Here is an 18631-nt window from a genome sequence, read left to right on the forward strand (position 1 = left end):
CAGATGAGACATGAGCAGACAGAGAGAGAATGAGAAGAAGAGAGAGAGAGAGGTGTGTGTGTAGAAGAAAGGGGGAGAGGATGGGAACAATACTATTTTTTTTAAAACCAAAACCAAAACCAAACCAAACAAAAAAACGCTATCTATCTTCCTCCCTCCCTCCCCTTCTACCTGGGGACTGAACCCAGCGTGCTCTACCACTGAGCTACATCCCCAATCTTTTCATTTTTTATTTTGATACAGGGTCTCCCTATATTGCCCAGGCGATCCTCCTGTCTCAGCCTCCTGAGTCTCTGCGATTACAGGCTTGCACCACCGTCCCGGTTTACATTTTTTAAAAATACACAACCAAGCACAGCAGCAAGAATGCAGCTAGGGCTGAGGATGAGGCTTGGGAATAGGGATGGGGATAAAGAGGAAAAAAAGGAACAAAGCCAGAGAGGGGTCTCCCACATTTCATGAACGAAGGAACTTCCTTATTTCAGCTCTCTGCACCTGAAATGCTAATCAGGGGAGCCTTTCTCTTGGGAATCTCTAACTTCTGCACCTTCCAGGGCCTCCTCCCAGACTCCGAGCTCCGCCCACTCATTTCCTTGGTTCCGCCCCATTCAGGAAATATTTGCATATTTCTTTGAGGAATACCTCCAGCCTCTGAGGCCCCTCCCCTTTGGAACGCCCGTTCTCCCCCTAGTGGGCGTGGCTGTTGCCAGGCAACGGGGGGACGCGCCGAGCGCCGGGTTTCAGCCCACCTCAGGCGATAGAGATAACGTGTCGCCCTTTTAGGCGCTGAGGGCGGTGCACAGCCCCTCCCCCAGACTCCGGCCGGTTTCTTCAGTCTCCACAGCAGCCTCTGAGGCCGCCCCGAGAGAGCGTCAGGATGGCAGAGGTCAGGCTCCCTTGTCTATTACCTCTCGCTCCACCTCTTCCTCCCAGCTCTCCCGCTAGATGCCCTGCCGCATCCACTGATTCTGAAACTCTCCCAATCAACATCCTATCCCCACCTGCACCCTCCCTTCCCGGGCCTTTCTCCGTTGGCCATTCTCTGGCCTCATCCCCTCCTGTCCTTCCCTCGTGAGTTCCCAGACACACGGCAAGCACCCATGCCTAGAGTTTGAACCATTAGGGTGATACAAATATTGAAGATGTCTCAATGGAAACTGGAAAAAAGCTTCACAGATACTCATTGTCACCCCTATTACTGACTCGTGTCCACTTGTCACATATTGTTTTCCTATCATATGATCACCTGCAGTCACACATCTTCTGTGTTGTCATGGACCCCTGTGTTTATATTCTATAGCCTCCAATCACTACCCCCCATTACAGTATATCCCCTCTTCAGCCTCACTGGTCAGGAGTCATTTCCACAGTCCTTCAATGACTCTTCTGCCTGTCCATTAGCCTTCTCATTTACAACCTCAACAGCCTTAAGACCCTGTCATCACTTGACATTCACAGTTTCCATCTGCCATGGTCCAATTCAAATTCTTCATTGCCCTGCCAGAGCCCTCCCCATGACATGGTCAGTTCCAGCCTGGACCAGCTACATGATTTTTGAGGCCCAGTGCAAAATGAAAACACAAAGCTTCTTGTTCAAAAATCAAGAATTTTACAACCTGACAGCAGAGCATTAACCAAGGATGGGGCTCTTCTGAGCACTGAACCTTTTGTACCTAAGTAGTTCTCACACCCATGAAGCCAGCCCTGGTTCTAGTTTCTCTTAGCACCAGCAGGTTCCCACCTCAGTTGCTTTCCTTGTCTCCTCTTCACCATCTCCCACCCCTCAGCATTCCATCTCCTCCATGCCTAGCCTTCCTTTCTATTTTCTTTTCTCACTATTGGAGATTGAACCCAGCTGCGTGCATTCTACCTCCAGGCTATACCCTTGCTCCTCTTCCTTTCTCCCCTTTAAAAATATTTTGAGACAGGTTCTCTCTAAATTGTCCAGGCTGGTCTTGAACTTGCGACCCTCCAGCTTCAGCCCCTCCAAGATGCTGAGATTATAGTCATGCACCACCATTCCCAGCCTCTGGTCTTCCTTTATTAATTCTGTTTCCTGGGTTGAATGACTCTGAACTTTTTCCCATTTTCCTCACTCCTGGGCCCAATCACTATCATCTCCCTTTGACATCCCTGTTGCTATGGTCACATCACTTCTCCCCATCACCTATTCTCATCCACATCTCTTTGCTTCTCATTTCCTCCTCTTTGTCTTTCTAGTTTTCCTTTATATTTCCCATTGTGTGCTTTTGAGTGTTTCCTCCTTTTCTTCCTCACTGGTCATCTTGGTTCATTTCATTATTCTTTATTCCCCATGAACAAGCCCCAGGTACCAATACCTGGACATAATTGTTTCTCAGTTTTCCTTCCCTTTCATTATTTTTTCTCATTTCTTCTATTTTTCTTCGCTTCACCTTGGACAACTTTACCTAGTCTCTGCTTTTGCTATCTATCTCCATGCCAGTCTCTTCTACTATGCCTCTCTTTTCCTTTCCCTTCTTTCCACAAATTGGTACTCTAAGTGCCTAGAATAGTGCCTGGTACATACAAATGCTCAGGACAGGTGATGAATGAAGGAATGGGTACAGTTCCACTGATCAGTTCGCCTTGATACGGTGTTTGTGAAATACCATTATGCACTGTAACAATGTATATGTCAGTTGCTTACTGGTCATAGCTACGAGATTGCTTTTATTTTTTTCTTTTAATAATGGTATATTTTTTAATGTCAGTATGGAAAAAAATCTCTCTTGTTCCTAGAAGTTTTTTAAAATTTTTTCTTTCTTTGATATTTTCCCATTCCTGTGCTAAGAGCCAGGTGTACAGGGAAAACTTGGCCTGCAACAAATCATTGGGCTGCTGATCAAGTGTTGACATTAATTCCTTTTACAGGGATAGAACTGAGAACATTGTCATGATAAGTTTTTGTGTGTGCTCATGTTTAGCATCAACGAGGGGGAAGCATAGAGCAGTAATGGTACCATATTTCCTAAATATGATTTTTCCCTTCTTTGTGAAGTTGCTACATTGGTTTCTTTGTAATAATCTGCTTTTAGTCAGGAAGAAAAGCTCCATTAAACTTAATAGTTCACTTGTTACAGAAAATGTTGTAGATATGCTTGTGACTCTTTATCTGTTTTAATCTCTGAAGACTATGTTTTGCTTGCACATCATTTTTAGGATTTAATTAATAGTACATATGTTTTTAAAAATTAAAAATATGTAATTGGGCAAGACAGCTTTGTCAAAACAGAAGGTAAACTAGAATATCTATCTAAAATCTTCAAGGTGGGTTGGAAGTTTACTCTATTATTGGTTAGTTTCTTGGATCAGCAGCAGGGTGTTGAGGTTCAGTCCTTCTCAGCATAGACTACCAAAGTGTAATGTTGCAAGCACAAAAGTCTTGAGTGGTTCTCTGTGGCCTACAGAACAATGCAACCCATGCTCCTTAGAATGCCACTCAGGCCTCCAGTATGTACCTGACTTCCTAGTTAATCTTTTCCTTCCTTCTCCCAGTAATATCTTTTATACTTTAGCCAACTTAAATACTTGCTTGGCCAAAAAGTTTTGCTCCAAGTTCCATCTACTGGGATTGCCTTTTTCTCTACATCCTCCTATGAAAATTCCTTCCTTTCTTCTAGGCCTGCTCAAATGCCACTTCCTTCATGAATTTTGCATTATTATTCGTGGTGTGAGCAATTTTTTTTCTTATAGATTCTTATAGAACTTTGAATTCATTTTGTGGCAGGGATCAAATTGTATAGTTCCATTATCTGCACAACATCCTCCACCAACTAGTCAAATGTAAATTCTCTGTGGATGGGCCATTTATTCTTTACCTTGATATCTTCTCCAGGCTCCGTTCCAGAACTTACCAATCAATATTTGCTGAATGAATGAATAAATATGTTAACCATATATTTTAACACTTATTATCGTCTTGTACCTAGTAAGAAGTAGCTGCACTAGTTTGCTAGAGCAGCCACCACAAACTCGATGGCTTTAAACAGCAGAATTTTCTTTCGTTTCACAGTTCTCAGGGATAGAAGTCTAAAATAAAGCATGGGCAAGGTTGTGCTCCTGTGGAGACCTTGAGTCTAATCCTGCCCAGCTTCTTTTTCATTTCTGGCAGACGCTGACAGTCTTTAGTCTTCCTGAAATTGCATCAGCCCAATCATTCTTCATGTTTCCCCTGTGTGCATGTCTGTCCGTCTAGAATTTTCCTTTTAATAAGAACACTGAGTCTGACTGGATTAGAGCCCACCTTACTCCAGTATGATCTCATGTTAATTAATTTTCCTACATTACATGCATTTCATATAAATGCATCCCGGGATGAAAAAGTAGCCTTCACAACATGCAGTCTCAATTTTTCTGCTGGCCAGTGGATGAAGATCGTTCATTCAGAGATATAGAATAATCCATAAACAGTCATGGAGTAGCTGTTGCCTTCCCATTCTCATCTTTATTCCCCCCCATCCCCCGCCACAGGACAAGGGTGAAAAACTGGTGATGGAAGAAACAGCATTTGAGGAAATTGAAAGAGATTTTCAGGAGGTTCTCAGTGAACTTTCAGGAGAAAAAGGTCTGGAAAAATTTAGGGTTGAATATGAGAGGCTTCATACCATCATGAAAAAGTCTTATGACAATGAGAAGCGTCTGATGGCCAAGTGCAGAGAGCTGAACGCAGAGATTGTGGTTAATTCCGCCAAGGTTGCCACTGCCCTGAAGCTCTCTCAGGACGATCAGACCACCATCGCTTCCCTGAAGAAGGTCAGTGATCTAGAAATAGATGAACCTGAATTTAAAATATTGTTCTTTCATTGTCTTGTCAACTCAAGGACGGCAGCAAACGAATGACTAGGTAAAAATATACGTGATCTCTGTATTTGCTTATTATATTCTAGGGAATAATGTTTATTCACAAAGAAAAAAAATTAGTCTGGGTGAATTTCACCATGCAGAAAATAATGGAGAAGCTTTCTGACTTGGGTTTTGGGAAATAATGGGTTAGTAAAAGGACTTAGAGATAAGCAAATGCCATCTGAGAAGTTCCAAGATGTCTTGTTTTAGTAATGAGTAATGACACATCTGATAGCTTGCTAAAGATATTTTTATATTTTTATTTTTCTTCCTATTCCAGGAGTGAATACTTTGGGAACTCCTGGCTTCTCATTGCTTCCCCTTTGACCTCCCCAGTTCCTCAGAACCAGGGATTCAGTCTTGGGGAACACTGAGGAAGAATGACTGTATTTTACACTACACATTTATTTCCAGTACTGAGGTGGAGCCTCTATGGTGTGAAGCAAGTGCTCCACCACTGAGCCAAGTCCCCAATGCTTTATGCTGTATTTTTCATTCTTCACTGTGTTGTAACATTTTGAAGGTAAAACATAAATGTTCCCTGTTAATCTCAGGGAGACAACAGGTTGAAACATTAATAAAAAATTAAAACCCTAATTATGAGAAATAATTTCTCAACATTTTAGGTAATTTCCTTATTGTGTGCAATCAGATATCAACCAATTCAAATTAACTTCTAAGACCAGTACAGAATGTGATTTATCTTTGTTAGAAACCACTCTTTTCCTTAGAATAATTTTTTTCTCAGTTGCCATTTTCTTCTTAACCTTGTTGAAAAACTCAAAACAAGAAGGCTATAATTCATGTTATGACAGGAAAAACACTTTTCATTATAAATTTAAAGACTGAAAATTGAAGGCATGAATTGGTGATTAAAATCTAATTGGTGAAGCTGATTTGGATAAAACTTTGTGTAATCATATTTTCACTTACCTATCCATTTGTTTTGCCAAAAATACTACATAGGGTTGCTACTTAAGAACATATCCCACGAACTGATATTTTTGTTTTGAGTCACTGAATTATGTGCTGTGGTTATTCAAGAGTAATCTCTGTAATATAATAGTGAGCATGAATTTTATTAAGTTAAACCCTGTCTTCTACCCATTTTATTTTTTGTCAACATCAGAGTGGAATACTGTCACCTTAACTATATTGGTTCTTGTCTGTCTAAAGGACCCACCACCTTAATAAAATTTTGCAAGAAAGTTAAGGCTGTTGCAGACGCTGCTTATCCACTCAAATGGCTATAATTCACTTTTAAGTATATAGGATAATATTGCACATTGCTTTTATAACAGTGAGGATGTTGAAGCCGTAGGAGTCATTGTTTCATTCCTAACTATGGGGTTTGTTTTTTTCCTGCCAGTGTTTAATAATAAGATGTGGACTTGAGCTTCTGAGAATGGAAATTAGCAAAGTGGTCATGCACAATTTGGAAACAGTGAAGAATGGCATCCCTAGGAAGGGTTCTAAAGTCTATGTTGCCATCTGGGAACTCATTGGGACCTGAGAACCAAATGTATTTTATATTTGCAAATATCAAGAGGTTCTATTCAATCTATCAATTTAGGTGTTGGATCTGTGATCATTCCTTATGTGATAAAGCTTATTGTTTTGGTAAATAAGCTGGATTTGGAAAGCACATAAACTTTCATTTTTAACATTCTGCAAACCTATCAACTTCTTTATTAGAAATAATCTTCCTAGGTAGATTGCAAAAACTTGTAGCCACACCCACCTACATAAGAAAAAAAATACTCCTTGCCTGTCTCCCTCTTTAACTGTGCTGTTCACTGGCTCATGTTGAACCATTTGTAAGTCAGTACAAACTTATGCATAATGTATAATGTATAATATTCTTTCCCCATAAATGACTACTATATTGTAATCATGATGTTATTTGATTTGCTGGTTAGTCTTGCATCTGGCATCAGTTTGGTTTTTCTCACTGATATCTTGTGGCCCATTCAGGAAATTGAAAAGGCCTGGAAGATGGTGGACTCAGCCTATGACAAAGAGCAGAAAGCCAAGGAGACGATTCTTGCTCTGAAAGAAGAAATAGTGAATCTTACCAAACTAGTTGAGCAAGGGTCTGGACTATCACTGGACCATGACAGCAAGTAGGTCAAAATCATCTTTAAAAAATGTATTAGTACATTATATTATACATAATAGTGGGCTTCGTTTTGACATATTCATACATGTACATAATAATAAAGATTTTCTTTTCTTTTTTTCTGTATTGGGAATTGAACCCTGCGCCCCCCCCACCCCCACCCCCCGTACTTCTTTTCACTGAGTTACATCCTGGCACTTTTTAATTTTTATTCTAAGATCTCACTTAGTTTCCCACACTGTCCTTGAACTTGTACTCTTCCTGCCTCAGCATTTTGAGATGCTGGGATTACAGCGTGTGCCACTATGACCAGTTTCTTTGGCATCTTTAACCAAATCTAATGTTGCTCTCTTGGTTTCTTATGTTTTCTTGATGCACTGGTCCAACTTTGATAGACAGTTTTAAGTAGAGGTGCTAGGGGAGGGGACAGGAAAAACAAACAGAAGATGTCATTACTGTCATGATAGATGTGATCTCATTCGAGCTTCTTCAGAGCAGCCAGTGAAAGGTGAGGGAACTAATTTGGAGAGGAGGCTTTAAGGAGAATGGAAGAGGAAGAATACTGAAGACAAACTATCCTGCCCAGGTTTTTACCTTCAACGGTGTGTTCAGATGTTGCTGTCTCTCTGCATAAAAACCTTGGAATTGAGGTTTTGTTTCTGGAGAAGTGCTCGAGTGTGGATTGGAAGGCTCCTTATTAAACAGTTATGTTGTATCAAAAGATGTTGGTAAATAAGCGTCGTCAAATTACTGTGTTTTGAATAGTTGTTTGATGACTGTCAGCTGCAAAAGTCTGCAGGCAAAGTTTTCCTCTAGTAAGAGCCACTGTAGCCCAGATTCATTCTCCTGCTGAGGTCCTGTCAGATACGGAACTTCCACTGGTGAAGTGGTAATTCTGCAGAAAGTCATTCCGAACCAGATGGAATGGTTTTTGAAACGTGGAGGTAACTGGTTTGCAATTCAAATTAATGAATGTTATCACAAACTCTCCAAAAACCAGCATCATGAATGATTCTTCAAATTTTGTCCTGGGGAACATTTTATCTGTGCCTCATTCCTTTGGGAGAAACAAATCTCTTTGGGTGAATGGAGAGGCAACTGACAATGCATATTATTGGCTCATGTTTATGCTTCACTTTAGACTTTATAGCTGTGATCATATCCCTCTGGAGGATAAATTAAAAAAATAATTTCCTAAGTTGACACCTCCTTAAGGTTAATTACAACAGTTGACAAGAGTAATATAGTCTTCTTATAACAGATCTAAATAACACAGAGGTGTGGAAAGTATCATTCTCCCTACATTCCCACCCTAAATTCTTCAGAGATAATTGGTTACCAGACTAGTGTCTGTTCTTCTGGTCTTCTATAAAATGCGTACAGAATACACACATACACATACACACTCATGGATAGACAGTGCATTTCCTTAAAATTAAAGAAGGAGTCATCTCCTATACATTATTTTTGGTACTGCTTTGTCAGGGCATAGAGGGCTTTCTGTTTATGTCTGCATAGACTCCACTGGGGCCTGTAGACGTTCCCAGGAAGATGGGCTCAGGATGATAGGAAGGACTCCTGAGCAGGTGGCCATTTAGTCTGACTCCCGGGTGCTTATTTTCAGTATTCGAGATTTAATAAAGTTCAAAGAAGAAGTGACAAAGGAGCGGGACCAGCTCTTGTCAGAAGTGGTGAAATTACGAGAGTCCTTAGCTGTCATCACCGAGAAGCATCAGGAAATGGAGCGAGTGAAGGACGATGCGGAGCAGACCATCAGTCAGGTGGGCTCTGCTATCTGGGCAGGATGAAGGAGAGCTCCCTTTCAAAGGATGTCCTGTCCTTCCGTCTCCCTTCCTGTCTGTTCTCTCCAAAGTCCCCCTTGTGCCTAAGTGAGGCATTCCTTGCTCTGCTTGTCTCCCTGGTTTGTTTTTTGAAGAACAGTTTTCCTTGATTTGCTTTTTCTCCAGGTTCTGTCTGAGAAGTCACCAAGGCACGACTCTGACTCTCTGCTTATAGTCGGAGCTCACCCAGGTGTCCCCGTGAAGGCCAGGGGCCACGGCATTGGGCATAGTAGTCCCCTCAGCCCTTCTTTATAGGAAAGCCACCTGGGTCCCTCTGATCACTCTCACCTGAAGCCAGAAGTCAAATAGATAATATGCAAGTGTAATCTCCAAGAGGAGAATATGAGACTTCTTTGAGTGTGAGATAAGAGAAAGGCTTTTCATAGAGTTTAGGCATCCAGATGAAATATTTTTCTTAAATATATATATTTTTAAGCTGTCGATGGATTATTTACTTTATTTATTTGTGGTGCTGAGGATCGAACCCAGGGCCTCACACCTGCCAGGCAAGTGCTGTACCACTGAGCCACAAGTCAGGCCCCAGTTGAAATCTTAATGCTTGTTTAGCACCGTCCAGGATCATGTAAGGCAGAAGTTCATATTTAGTGTAGCTGGTTACATTTTATTTAGTCCCTATTGATGCAGATCTGGATGAATTCTTTCCATGTCCAACATCCCTAGAATCCTGGGTTTATATTTAGTTGATTTTCTACTGTCTTCTGGGAATCCATTGCCCACCCGTGGGCTTTGGTGGCAAGGCTCCGATGAACGATGCAGAGAATATTCCTGAAAGTTGGAACTTTAGGGCTCAAGGATGACCGTCTCCCACGGAAAAGCTACTGCTAAGTGACGTGCCTGGGAGAAGGGGGACCATGGCTAGTTGAGACCCGCCCTGGTGATTGGGTCATCTCTTTTCTCCTTGTCCTTTGTGCCCCCTCCCCCATCCCCCTAGTTCCAACAAGAAATCCAGCATCGTCAGAATGAAGCTTCCCGGGAGTCTCGGAAGAAGGAAAAACTTGAGAAAGAGCTCAAGCAGATTCAGACAGACATGGACAGCAGGCAGTCGGAGATCAAGGCCCTGCAGCAGTACGTGCAGAAGAGCAAGGAGGAGCTTCAGCGGCTGGAGCAGCAGCTGAAGGAGCAGAAGGTGAGCCGGGTGCACTGTCCCTCCCCCATCCCCACCTTGGTATCCCCCACCCCCTGCCCCCCACCCTGGTGCCTCCCTTTCCTATCCGTTTTGCATTTCGGGTTGTCTTGGAAAACAGCCAACATTTTTCTCTGCTGATGGTGGCAGCACATCACTTTGTAGTTGGGTCCTTGAATGGTTCTTCCTGGTAGTTATGCACTCCTCCCCCTTCCCAGCTCCGATAGGTTGGTGAATTCTTTTTAACCTTTTATTGATGTATGATATACACATTAAAAAGTGGATACGTCACAAGTGTGCAACTTGATACATTTTCACCACTTGAACACGCATCTTGTTCACCTGCACCCACCCCAGGAAGCAGAACATTTCCAGCTCCCAGAAGCCCCCCAGTGCCCTCTCTCAGTCACTTTCCTCCCCAAAGGTCACCTCTGTCCTAAATTCTAAGCAGACATTAGTTTTGCCTGTCTTTGTGCTTCACAGAAACAAGATAGATACTGGATGTATTCTTTGGCGTCTAACTGCTGTTCTATTCTGTTGATTAGAGTTGATCATGTAATTGCCATGAATTTATAGACCTGCAGTGTCTAGTGTGCTAGCCATTAAGCCACCTGTGGTTACTTACATTTACTAAGTCTAAGTGAAATTAAAAATTCAGTTCCTCAGATGCACTAGTACGGTTTTCAGGTGCCCAATAGCCACATTGGGTTAGTAGATACTATCTTGGTGAAGATAGAGAACATGACATCATTGCAGAAAACCCTATTGAACAGAGTTCAGGAAACCATTTTCACTTTTTAAAAAAAATATTTTCATATTGTAGTTGAACACAATACCTTTATTTTTATTTATTTATTTTTACTTGGTGCTGAGGCCTCGCACATGCTAGGCAAGCGCTCTACTGCTGAGCCACAACCCTAGCCCACCATTTGCTCTCATTGATGTACTGTATTCCATTATGTGAACAAAACATTTTTTATTCTTAATGGGTTCATTTTTACGTTTCAAGTTTAGAAAACCATACTCAATCCTTGCTATATTAAATATTGTGTTATTTTAAATATTTCTTCTTTTATAGCCACTTAATGTAACACAGATATTGGCAATTTTATGTCTTTTCTCATTTTCTTTATTATTATTATTTTCAATGCTGGTGATGAAATTCAGGGCTTTGTATATGCTAGGCAAGTGCTCTACCAATATGTTATGTCCCTAGTCGCTTTTTTCATTTATGACACAAGCAGTTTATAGAATTAAATCTTTTCTTAAAAACATTTTCCCTCAGAAAATTTGTATCTAAAAAATGTAAAGCCACAGAACACATTTCTACTTAAAAAAAATAAAATAAAGTCAGAATACATTTCTTTGTCAGTCGCTTTATTAATTTTTCATAAAGCCGGAATTCAAATAGATAATACACAATGTGCAGTCTCCAGGAGAAAAATCAGGAAACTTCTTTGAACATGAATATTAAGAGAAAGCCTTTTGGAAATCAGAATAAAACTGCAGTGCTTTGCATAGCAGTATCTAGTATGCATGTAAACTTTTCAGTTTTAGCCTAGCTGGTTACATTTTGTTTAGTGCCTGTTGATGGGACTTGGTTGGATACTTTTTGTTTGTTTGTTTGTTTTTCTTTCACATTTTTTATTGGTGTGTTGCAGTTGTACATAGTGATGGGATTTGTTGTTACATATTGGCACAAACAACACAATGTAACAATATAATTTGGCCAATATCACTCCCTAGCACTTTCCCCTCCTTCCTCTTCTCCCATCTCCCTTTCTTCTACTGATCTCCCCTTGATTTTCATGAGATTCCCACTCCCTCACTTTTCTTTTCCTTTTTCCTCTTTAGCTTCCATATATGAAAGATAATACGCAACCCTTGACCTTCTGTTTGGCTTATTTTGATTTAACACAATGGTTTCAAGTTTCATCCATTTTCCTGCAAATGACATGACTTCCTTTTTCTTTACAACTGAATAAAACTCCATTGTGTATATATACCCCACTTTCTTTATCCATTCATCTGTTGATTGGATGAATTCTTTCCATGTTCAGTTGCTGCATACATGGGAGTTATATTCGGAAGAAGATCTTAACTATTTCTTTCTCTCTCTCTCTTCTTCCTTTTCCTTCAGCTCATTTGCTATCTCTCTACCTCCCTTATATTCCTGCAATAGAAGAACTTCCTAAGATGTAGTCCTTTGTTTTGATAAATTTATGTCTGCTCAGAATGATCAAGGTAGGGATATCCGGCTGACACTGAAATCAGGTAGATATGAATCATTTCACTCTGCTCCACTGTTTTGGCTTAAGTTGGATTAGAGGGGAGTTGTCTCTGTGTTGGTGGTGGACGCGTCTGCTCATGAGAACGTTGGAGGCATGTCAAAGCAGGATTCATTCGCTTCTGGAGATGCAGCTTCTGAGCCCCAGAGCGGATAAAACCCGTTTGAATCTCTAGCTCATTTGCAATGATTATAGCAATTGTTGCGTATGCAAAGCCTGCCAAATGGCAAACAGGCATTAAAATATTTATCCACCACCTGTGAACAAGACTTCCCTAGGCTCTCAGGAAAAAAAATCATGCTCACTGTGTTGTTATTCATTAGAAGGCATCATTTTCCTTGGCCATTTAACATTCATCATATTTGAGTGTGTTTGTGTTTTCATCTGGGATAAAGAACAATTTCTACGAAGACAAATAAGTTCGATTGCTGTTATCTTCCCAGGAGGTTGGTGGGGCCTCCCGCGTGTATATGCAGACACTGTAATCAGATTAAAAAGCATTAACCAGCTCGTTCTGTTTCTTTCAGATACTGAATGAGAGAGCTGCGAAGGAACTGGAGCAGTTCCAGATGAGAAATGCTAAACTTCAGCAAGAGAACGAGCAACACACTTTGGCTTGTGAGCAGTTGTCCCAGGAGAACCAGCAGAAGGCCTTAGAGCTCAAAGTAAATGCTAAGTGACATGTCTGTTCCCTAGCAGGAACCTTCTTTACCTGGAGCACAGGTTTCCCTTTGCACTTGGAGCCTTGGGTCAGATACACTGTTAGCTCTGCCAAGGGCCCCAGGACATCAGAAGCAGGTGTGAGCCTATGGTGATTGCTTTATGCCTGGAAGCAGACAGTTTGATAACTCCCATTCTTACTTATAAAATTGCAAACCTGATTATTGGTCATATGGTTATGCAAATATTTTCCAAAGCAAGCTCAGATGTTCATCTCAGTAATGAGCCTCACAAGTAACCAGTTGCTGAGAGCTAGAAACCATTCACATGCGTGAGTGGAAAAGAATTCAGATTATATTTTACGATTTGTTCTGGAGAGGTGGAGTAGGAGGGCTGGGGCCTGGGCGGGCACTATTGGGTATTTATATCCAAGATTGGGGAATCATGATTTTTACTACTAATATATATTTCAATAGTTTCCTGTTTTCCTTTCCCTCATTGAAGAATGCTTGCAAATTAAATTTGGATAGCATTTTTATACTCGAATACATATTGCATGCCTTTGTAATTAACAGAGCAGCCTTATGTTTAATTCTGAAAAAAAAATCCAGATTCCTTATTTGGTTATATAAGCATATTGGGCATAAAATGAGTAGCCTATCAAGAATAATATATAGATATGAACAGTGAGCCATAACATCTTTGAATTATGGTTTCTTTTGAGAATCTGATGAAAGTACACATGTGTGCATACATGTGCGCATGCGCGCGCGCACACACACACACACACACACACACACACTTTATTTGCATCCTGCATTTCATTTTGCATGCATGCTGGAAATATGAAAGTTATCTAGAATTTTTCAGAAGTCTAACTGTGGGGTCTGGATTAATAACCATAGAAATGGAAAAATATTAGAATTAAAGGGACTTAAGGTCAACTAACTTGAACCCTCTAGGGGTCTAAGGTTGCGCAACATTTTAAAGCAGTCCAGAGTGGGTTGACTTGAAACCAATTCTTTATGAGAATGTGGTATGTGAGGCAGAAGTGAAATGACCATGTTAGTCAGAATACTTTATTTGCCTCTGTGGGAAAATTAAAGTAAAAAATACGTATGCCATTAATTTTCTCCTTTGATAAGGTGAATGGGACATCTCGACAGATGGACTATTTCTATTATCAGATCCTAAACCTAATGGGATCTGATAACACCTAATGGGATTAGGTATCTAGTAATACCCCAAGGATAACATACACAGCTCATTTCAGGCTTTTCATTGTCAAGAGCCAAGATAATTGCTCATCATTGTTTGCAGAAGAATCCCCAACTCTTTCCCAGCCATTTCTAATAGAAAAAGAAAAATTTTAAAGTGAATTTAGTTTAAAATGTGAAAATCCATAAAACTTGAGGTCCATAAACAAAAAATATGGAGATTTCCCTTGCTAGGATTTTTTTTTTTTTTGCTACCTTTTTCCCCATGATGTAGATTTGTGTCTGTATGCTGTTGCATGCGTCTGTCTGTATGCCCACAGACTGGCCTAATATAAGGAAGAAAGACCCCTCCCCTAGTGGATCTGATTGGGCTGAGTGAACTCCATGGATCCAAAGGAATTTCTAAATATTTTATAGCATGTTAATGACCTTCTCAGAGAGACTACTTTGTAAATCCATGAAAATTGCTCATCAAATACAGCCTCGGTATGCAAAATTTATATATTTGTGACACGCATGGTTCAGCATTCTCCTCTTATTTGATTGCACAATTAGATGGTAACTGACAGCACCAGATTTTATCTGTCTTTTCATTGTTTTTATTTTATATGGCCACATATTTTATTGAGAAAAAAGAACTTTTCACTTTCTCTCAAACTCCAGCAGCCTGTGTTTTGATATGATCCCGTAGGAAAAAGCTGGCACTCACACTGGAAGACCTTCTCTGATTGATTCTGCCCCCATTCAGCTGCTGGCCCTTTATGGACTTTGTGTCCTAGTTGATTTCTCTCTCACTAATGACAGGCCAAAGAGGAAGAAGTCCATCAGATGCGCCTTGACATTGGGAAGCTCAACAAAGTCAGAGAACAAATCCATAAGAAATTGCACCAGATCGAAGAGCAAAAGGCAGAAGTAGAACAGCACAAAGAAACCCTAAAGAATCAGATCCTGGGATTAGAGAGAGGTAAACCATCTTGTGCTTTGGCTTATTAACTTACATCTCACTAGGGCCTGATGGCATCGCACAGCCCAGGGCTCTGTGCGTACAAACACAAACCATGCCAATTGAAATCAAGACGACAAACTGGCAACCAGCAGTAAGAAGGAGCCGTCATTCTGAATACCTTTAACTCTCTTACCTCAATAAATTCTTCCACAGGTTCTATTGTCCCAGTGTAAAAACAGCCCAAAGTATTACTCAGCACTTGTCAGTTCTGTCCATAGAGGATAGGAGATACGTTAAAATCAATGTCCTTCATTAACAGTATCTGGGACAATATTGTAGATAGCACTCAGCACATAGTAAGTACTTATTAAATGTCATGTGTTATCATCTGGATGCATGACTATTTTCTGATAAGAATGTAATTACTAATATGGTGTCCTGCTCAAGTTTGGTATGGCAGAAACAGCAGTGGACTTGGGGACAGAGGCTCGGTATGAATTCTGACCATGTGAAACAGGAACACTGTGTCTTGCTGACCTCTCACGGGCTCTGAATGAGTTAACATATATAAAATCATAGAAGTCTACAATGCCCCATTGGGGTAAGATCTAAATCTCCAGTTAAGATTACTGGAAATATTTATCATTTAAGTCTTTGATAAGTGTAGATATTTTTCCTTCTAAAACATTAGGAAATAATCTTTTATTGAGTTGGTGGAGTTGTGGATTATCTTCATTTCTCCATTCGTCCATTCTATAAATTGAATGCAGGCTGTGGCAGGCTTTCGGTGAGAGAGAGCATCTGCCCTCAGGGTACCTATGGTCCAGCACAATTATGCAGTCTAATGTTTTTGGTGACAGGAAGAAAAATGGAACTGTTAGAGCACGTGACTGGCTGACTGACCATCAGAACACTCCCACATTTCCATTTCTGTTTTTTATTTTTGGTACTGGGGAATTGAACTCAGGGGCACTCAACCACTGAGCCATATCCCCAGCTCTATTTTGTATTTTATTTAAAGACAGGGTCTCACTGAGTTGCTAAGTGCCTTGGCCGTTGCTGAGGCTGGCTTTGAACTCATGATCCTCCTGCATCATCTCCTGAGCTGCTGGGATTCCAAGTTTGCGCCACCGTGCCTGGCTCCATTTCTGTATTTTTGCTTACAATAGTTCTGCACTTTGAGAACAAAACCTGTCTTTCATCCTGAAGTCATATTTATAAAAGTTGTCAAGTTCTCTTCTATGGTTATTTCATAGATATTAACAGTGTCATTTTTTTTCAAGGACTTTTTTTTTTTTTGAGACCACGTCCTGCTATGTTGCCCAGGCTGGTCTTGAGCTTCTGGGCTGAAGTGATCCCACCCCAGCCTCCTAAGTAGTTAGGACTACAAGTGTGCACCACTGAGCCCTGTGAGATCTCTTTCTTTTGATGCACTTGACCAAAGAGTGGCATTGCAGGCTGAAAATGTAGCTCAGTGGTTGAGCGCTTGCCTAGCATGTGCGAAACCCTGGGTTCCATCCCTAGTACCCCAAAAACAAAAGCAGCATTGAGCATAATGGTTGGGAGCATGGGTCCTCCCTGTGTTAGGATTTTCTTCCACAATGAACTGAAAAACTACTAGAACTAACACAGGAGTTCAGTAGGGTGGCAGGTTATAAGCTATATAGATATCAACAATTGTTTTTTTATGTCAAAAAGTCAGAATATATGATAGAAAATCCCCGTTCACAATAGCAACTAGAGCAATAAAATATCTGAGTAAAATTACCAAGATACCTGCAGAATTCTACTGGGGGGGTGGTATTAAAGAAGCCTTGAAAAATGGAGAGATATACCGAGTGGATAAGAATACTTAACATGATAAAGATATAAATCTATCCAAATCCATCCATGCATTTAATACTTTCAGTATTAAATTTCAATGAGTTATGTTACATGGAACTTGAAAACATTCCAGAGTTCCTCCAGAAAAACAAATGTTGACAACAGCTATAGATTTCTGGAAATCAAGAATGACAAGGGAACACAACTTTAAAGTATCATATTACCATTTAAATCTTTGAGAAGTGTGGATATTGAAATGTATTATGATATTATAAAGCTTCCATGATCAATTATTTTTTCAATGGAAAAAATTGGTGGAAAGGCCAGAAAATACCCCAAAGTATTATCAGAGATAAGGTCGTATTTTGTACTAATCATGCCATATGGATTACTTTGAAAATGTATGCATGGCAAAAAGCTACTTTTTGGGGAAAAAAAAAGTTAATACCATATGTTGAGACCATAAAAACCAAGATGAGAAATTCAGTGAAATAAAAATTTCTGTTTAGCCAGGCATAGGGGTGCATGGCTCTGGATTTAATCCCTGGTACCAAAAAGAAAAGAAAGGAAGAAAATTAAAAAAAAAATCACTTTAGCAAAAGACTGTATAAATAAAGGCAAATTGGACAAAACATTGTCAAAGCATTTATATCTTTATTGTATATAAAGAGCTCTTAAAAATCCATAGAAATATAAGCAATTTCATGAGAAAAAACTGTTAGAGAAAATGTGGGAAATAAGAAAAAGCAGAAATATAAATAAGTAGTTATTAAATGTGAAAAAATGATCAACTTTAGTATCCATCACAGAAATGTAAATGTAAGTGAAATACTGACATACTGGCTTTTTTTTTTTGGTACTGTGGATTGAGCCCTGGGGTACTTAACCACTGAGCTAGGTCTTAATTTTTTTAGTTTGAGGCAGGGTCTCAATAAATTGCTTATCTTGCTAAGTTGCTGAGGCTTGCCTCAAATTTGTAATCCTCCTGCCTCAAACTCCCAGATCTCTGGGATTATAGGTGTAACTCACTGTGCCTGACAACATACTGGTTTCAAAAACAATCTATCACATTGTCAAAGATCAAAGAGAATGATAATACCTAGTGGTGGTTAGGTGTCTATTTAAATTGCTATTAATTTTCTAGAAGAAATTTGGCAGTCAGAGAGAAATATCTTAAGTAAGTCCCATTTGTTTATTCTTGTTATTAACTCTTGGGCTATGGGCGTCCTATTAAGGAATTTGGAGCCCGACCCCACAATATGTAGATCGGAGCCAACTTTTTCTTCTATCAGGTGCAGAGTCTCTGATTTGATATCAAGCTCTTTGATCCATTTTGAGTTAACTTTTGTGCATGGTGAGAGAAAGGGGTTCAGCTTCATTTTGTTGCATATGGATTTCCAGTTTTCCCAGCACCATTTGTTGAAGATGCTATCCTTCCTCCATTGCATGCTTTTAGCCCCTTTATCAAATATAAGAAAGTTGTAATTTTGTGGATTGGTCTCTGTGTCCTCTATTCTGTACCATTGGTCCACCTGCCTGTTTTGGTACCAGTACCATGCTGTCTTTGTTACTATTGCTCTGTAGTACAGTTTGAAATCTGGTATCGCTATACCTCCAGATTCACACTTCCTGATTAGAATTGCTTTTGCTATTCTGGGTCTTTTGTTTTTCCATATGAATTTCATGATTGCTTTATCTATTTCTACAAGAAATGCCGTTGGGATTTTGA

General features: G+C 40.1%; 1 protein-coding gene across 1 annotated transcript in view; it reads left to right on the forward strand.

Moving 5' to 3' along the window:
* Positions 1–722: 722 nt before the first annotated feature.
* The window catches only part of Cfap58 (cilia and flagella associated protein 58), a 94540-nt gene continuing 76631 nt past the window's right edge, over positions 723–18631 (forward strand). Inside the window, exons 1-7 of the mRNA XM_015494863.2 lie at positions 723–886; positions 4492–4773; positions 6838–6986; positions 8607–8763; positions 9776–9970; positions 12783–12920; positions 14937–15096. Coding sequence (XP_015350349.1) covers positions 878–886; positions 4492–4773; positions 6838–6986; positions 8607–8763; positions 9776–9970; positions 12783–12920; positions 14937–15096 — 1090 coding nt within the window. The 5' untranslated portion in view covers positions 723–877. The remainder of the gene's footprint in view (positions 887–4491; positions 4774–6837; positions 6987–8606; positions 8764–9775; positions 9971–12782; positions 12921–14936; positions 15097–18631) is intronic.

Source organism: Marmota marmota, unplaced genomic scaffold, assembly GCF_001458135.2.
Source record: "Marmota marmota marmota unplaced genomic scaffold, marMar, whole genome shotgun sequence".
NCBI classification, from domain to species: Eukaryota; Metazoa; Chordata; class Mammalia; order Rodentia; family Sciuridae; genus Marmota; species Marmota marmota.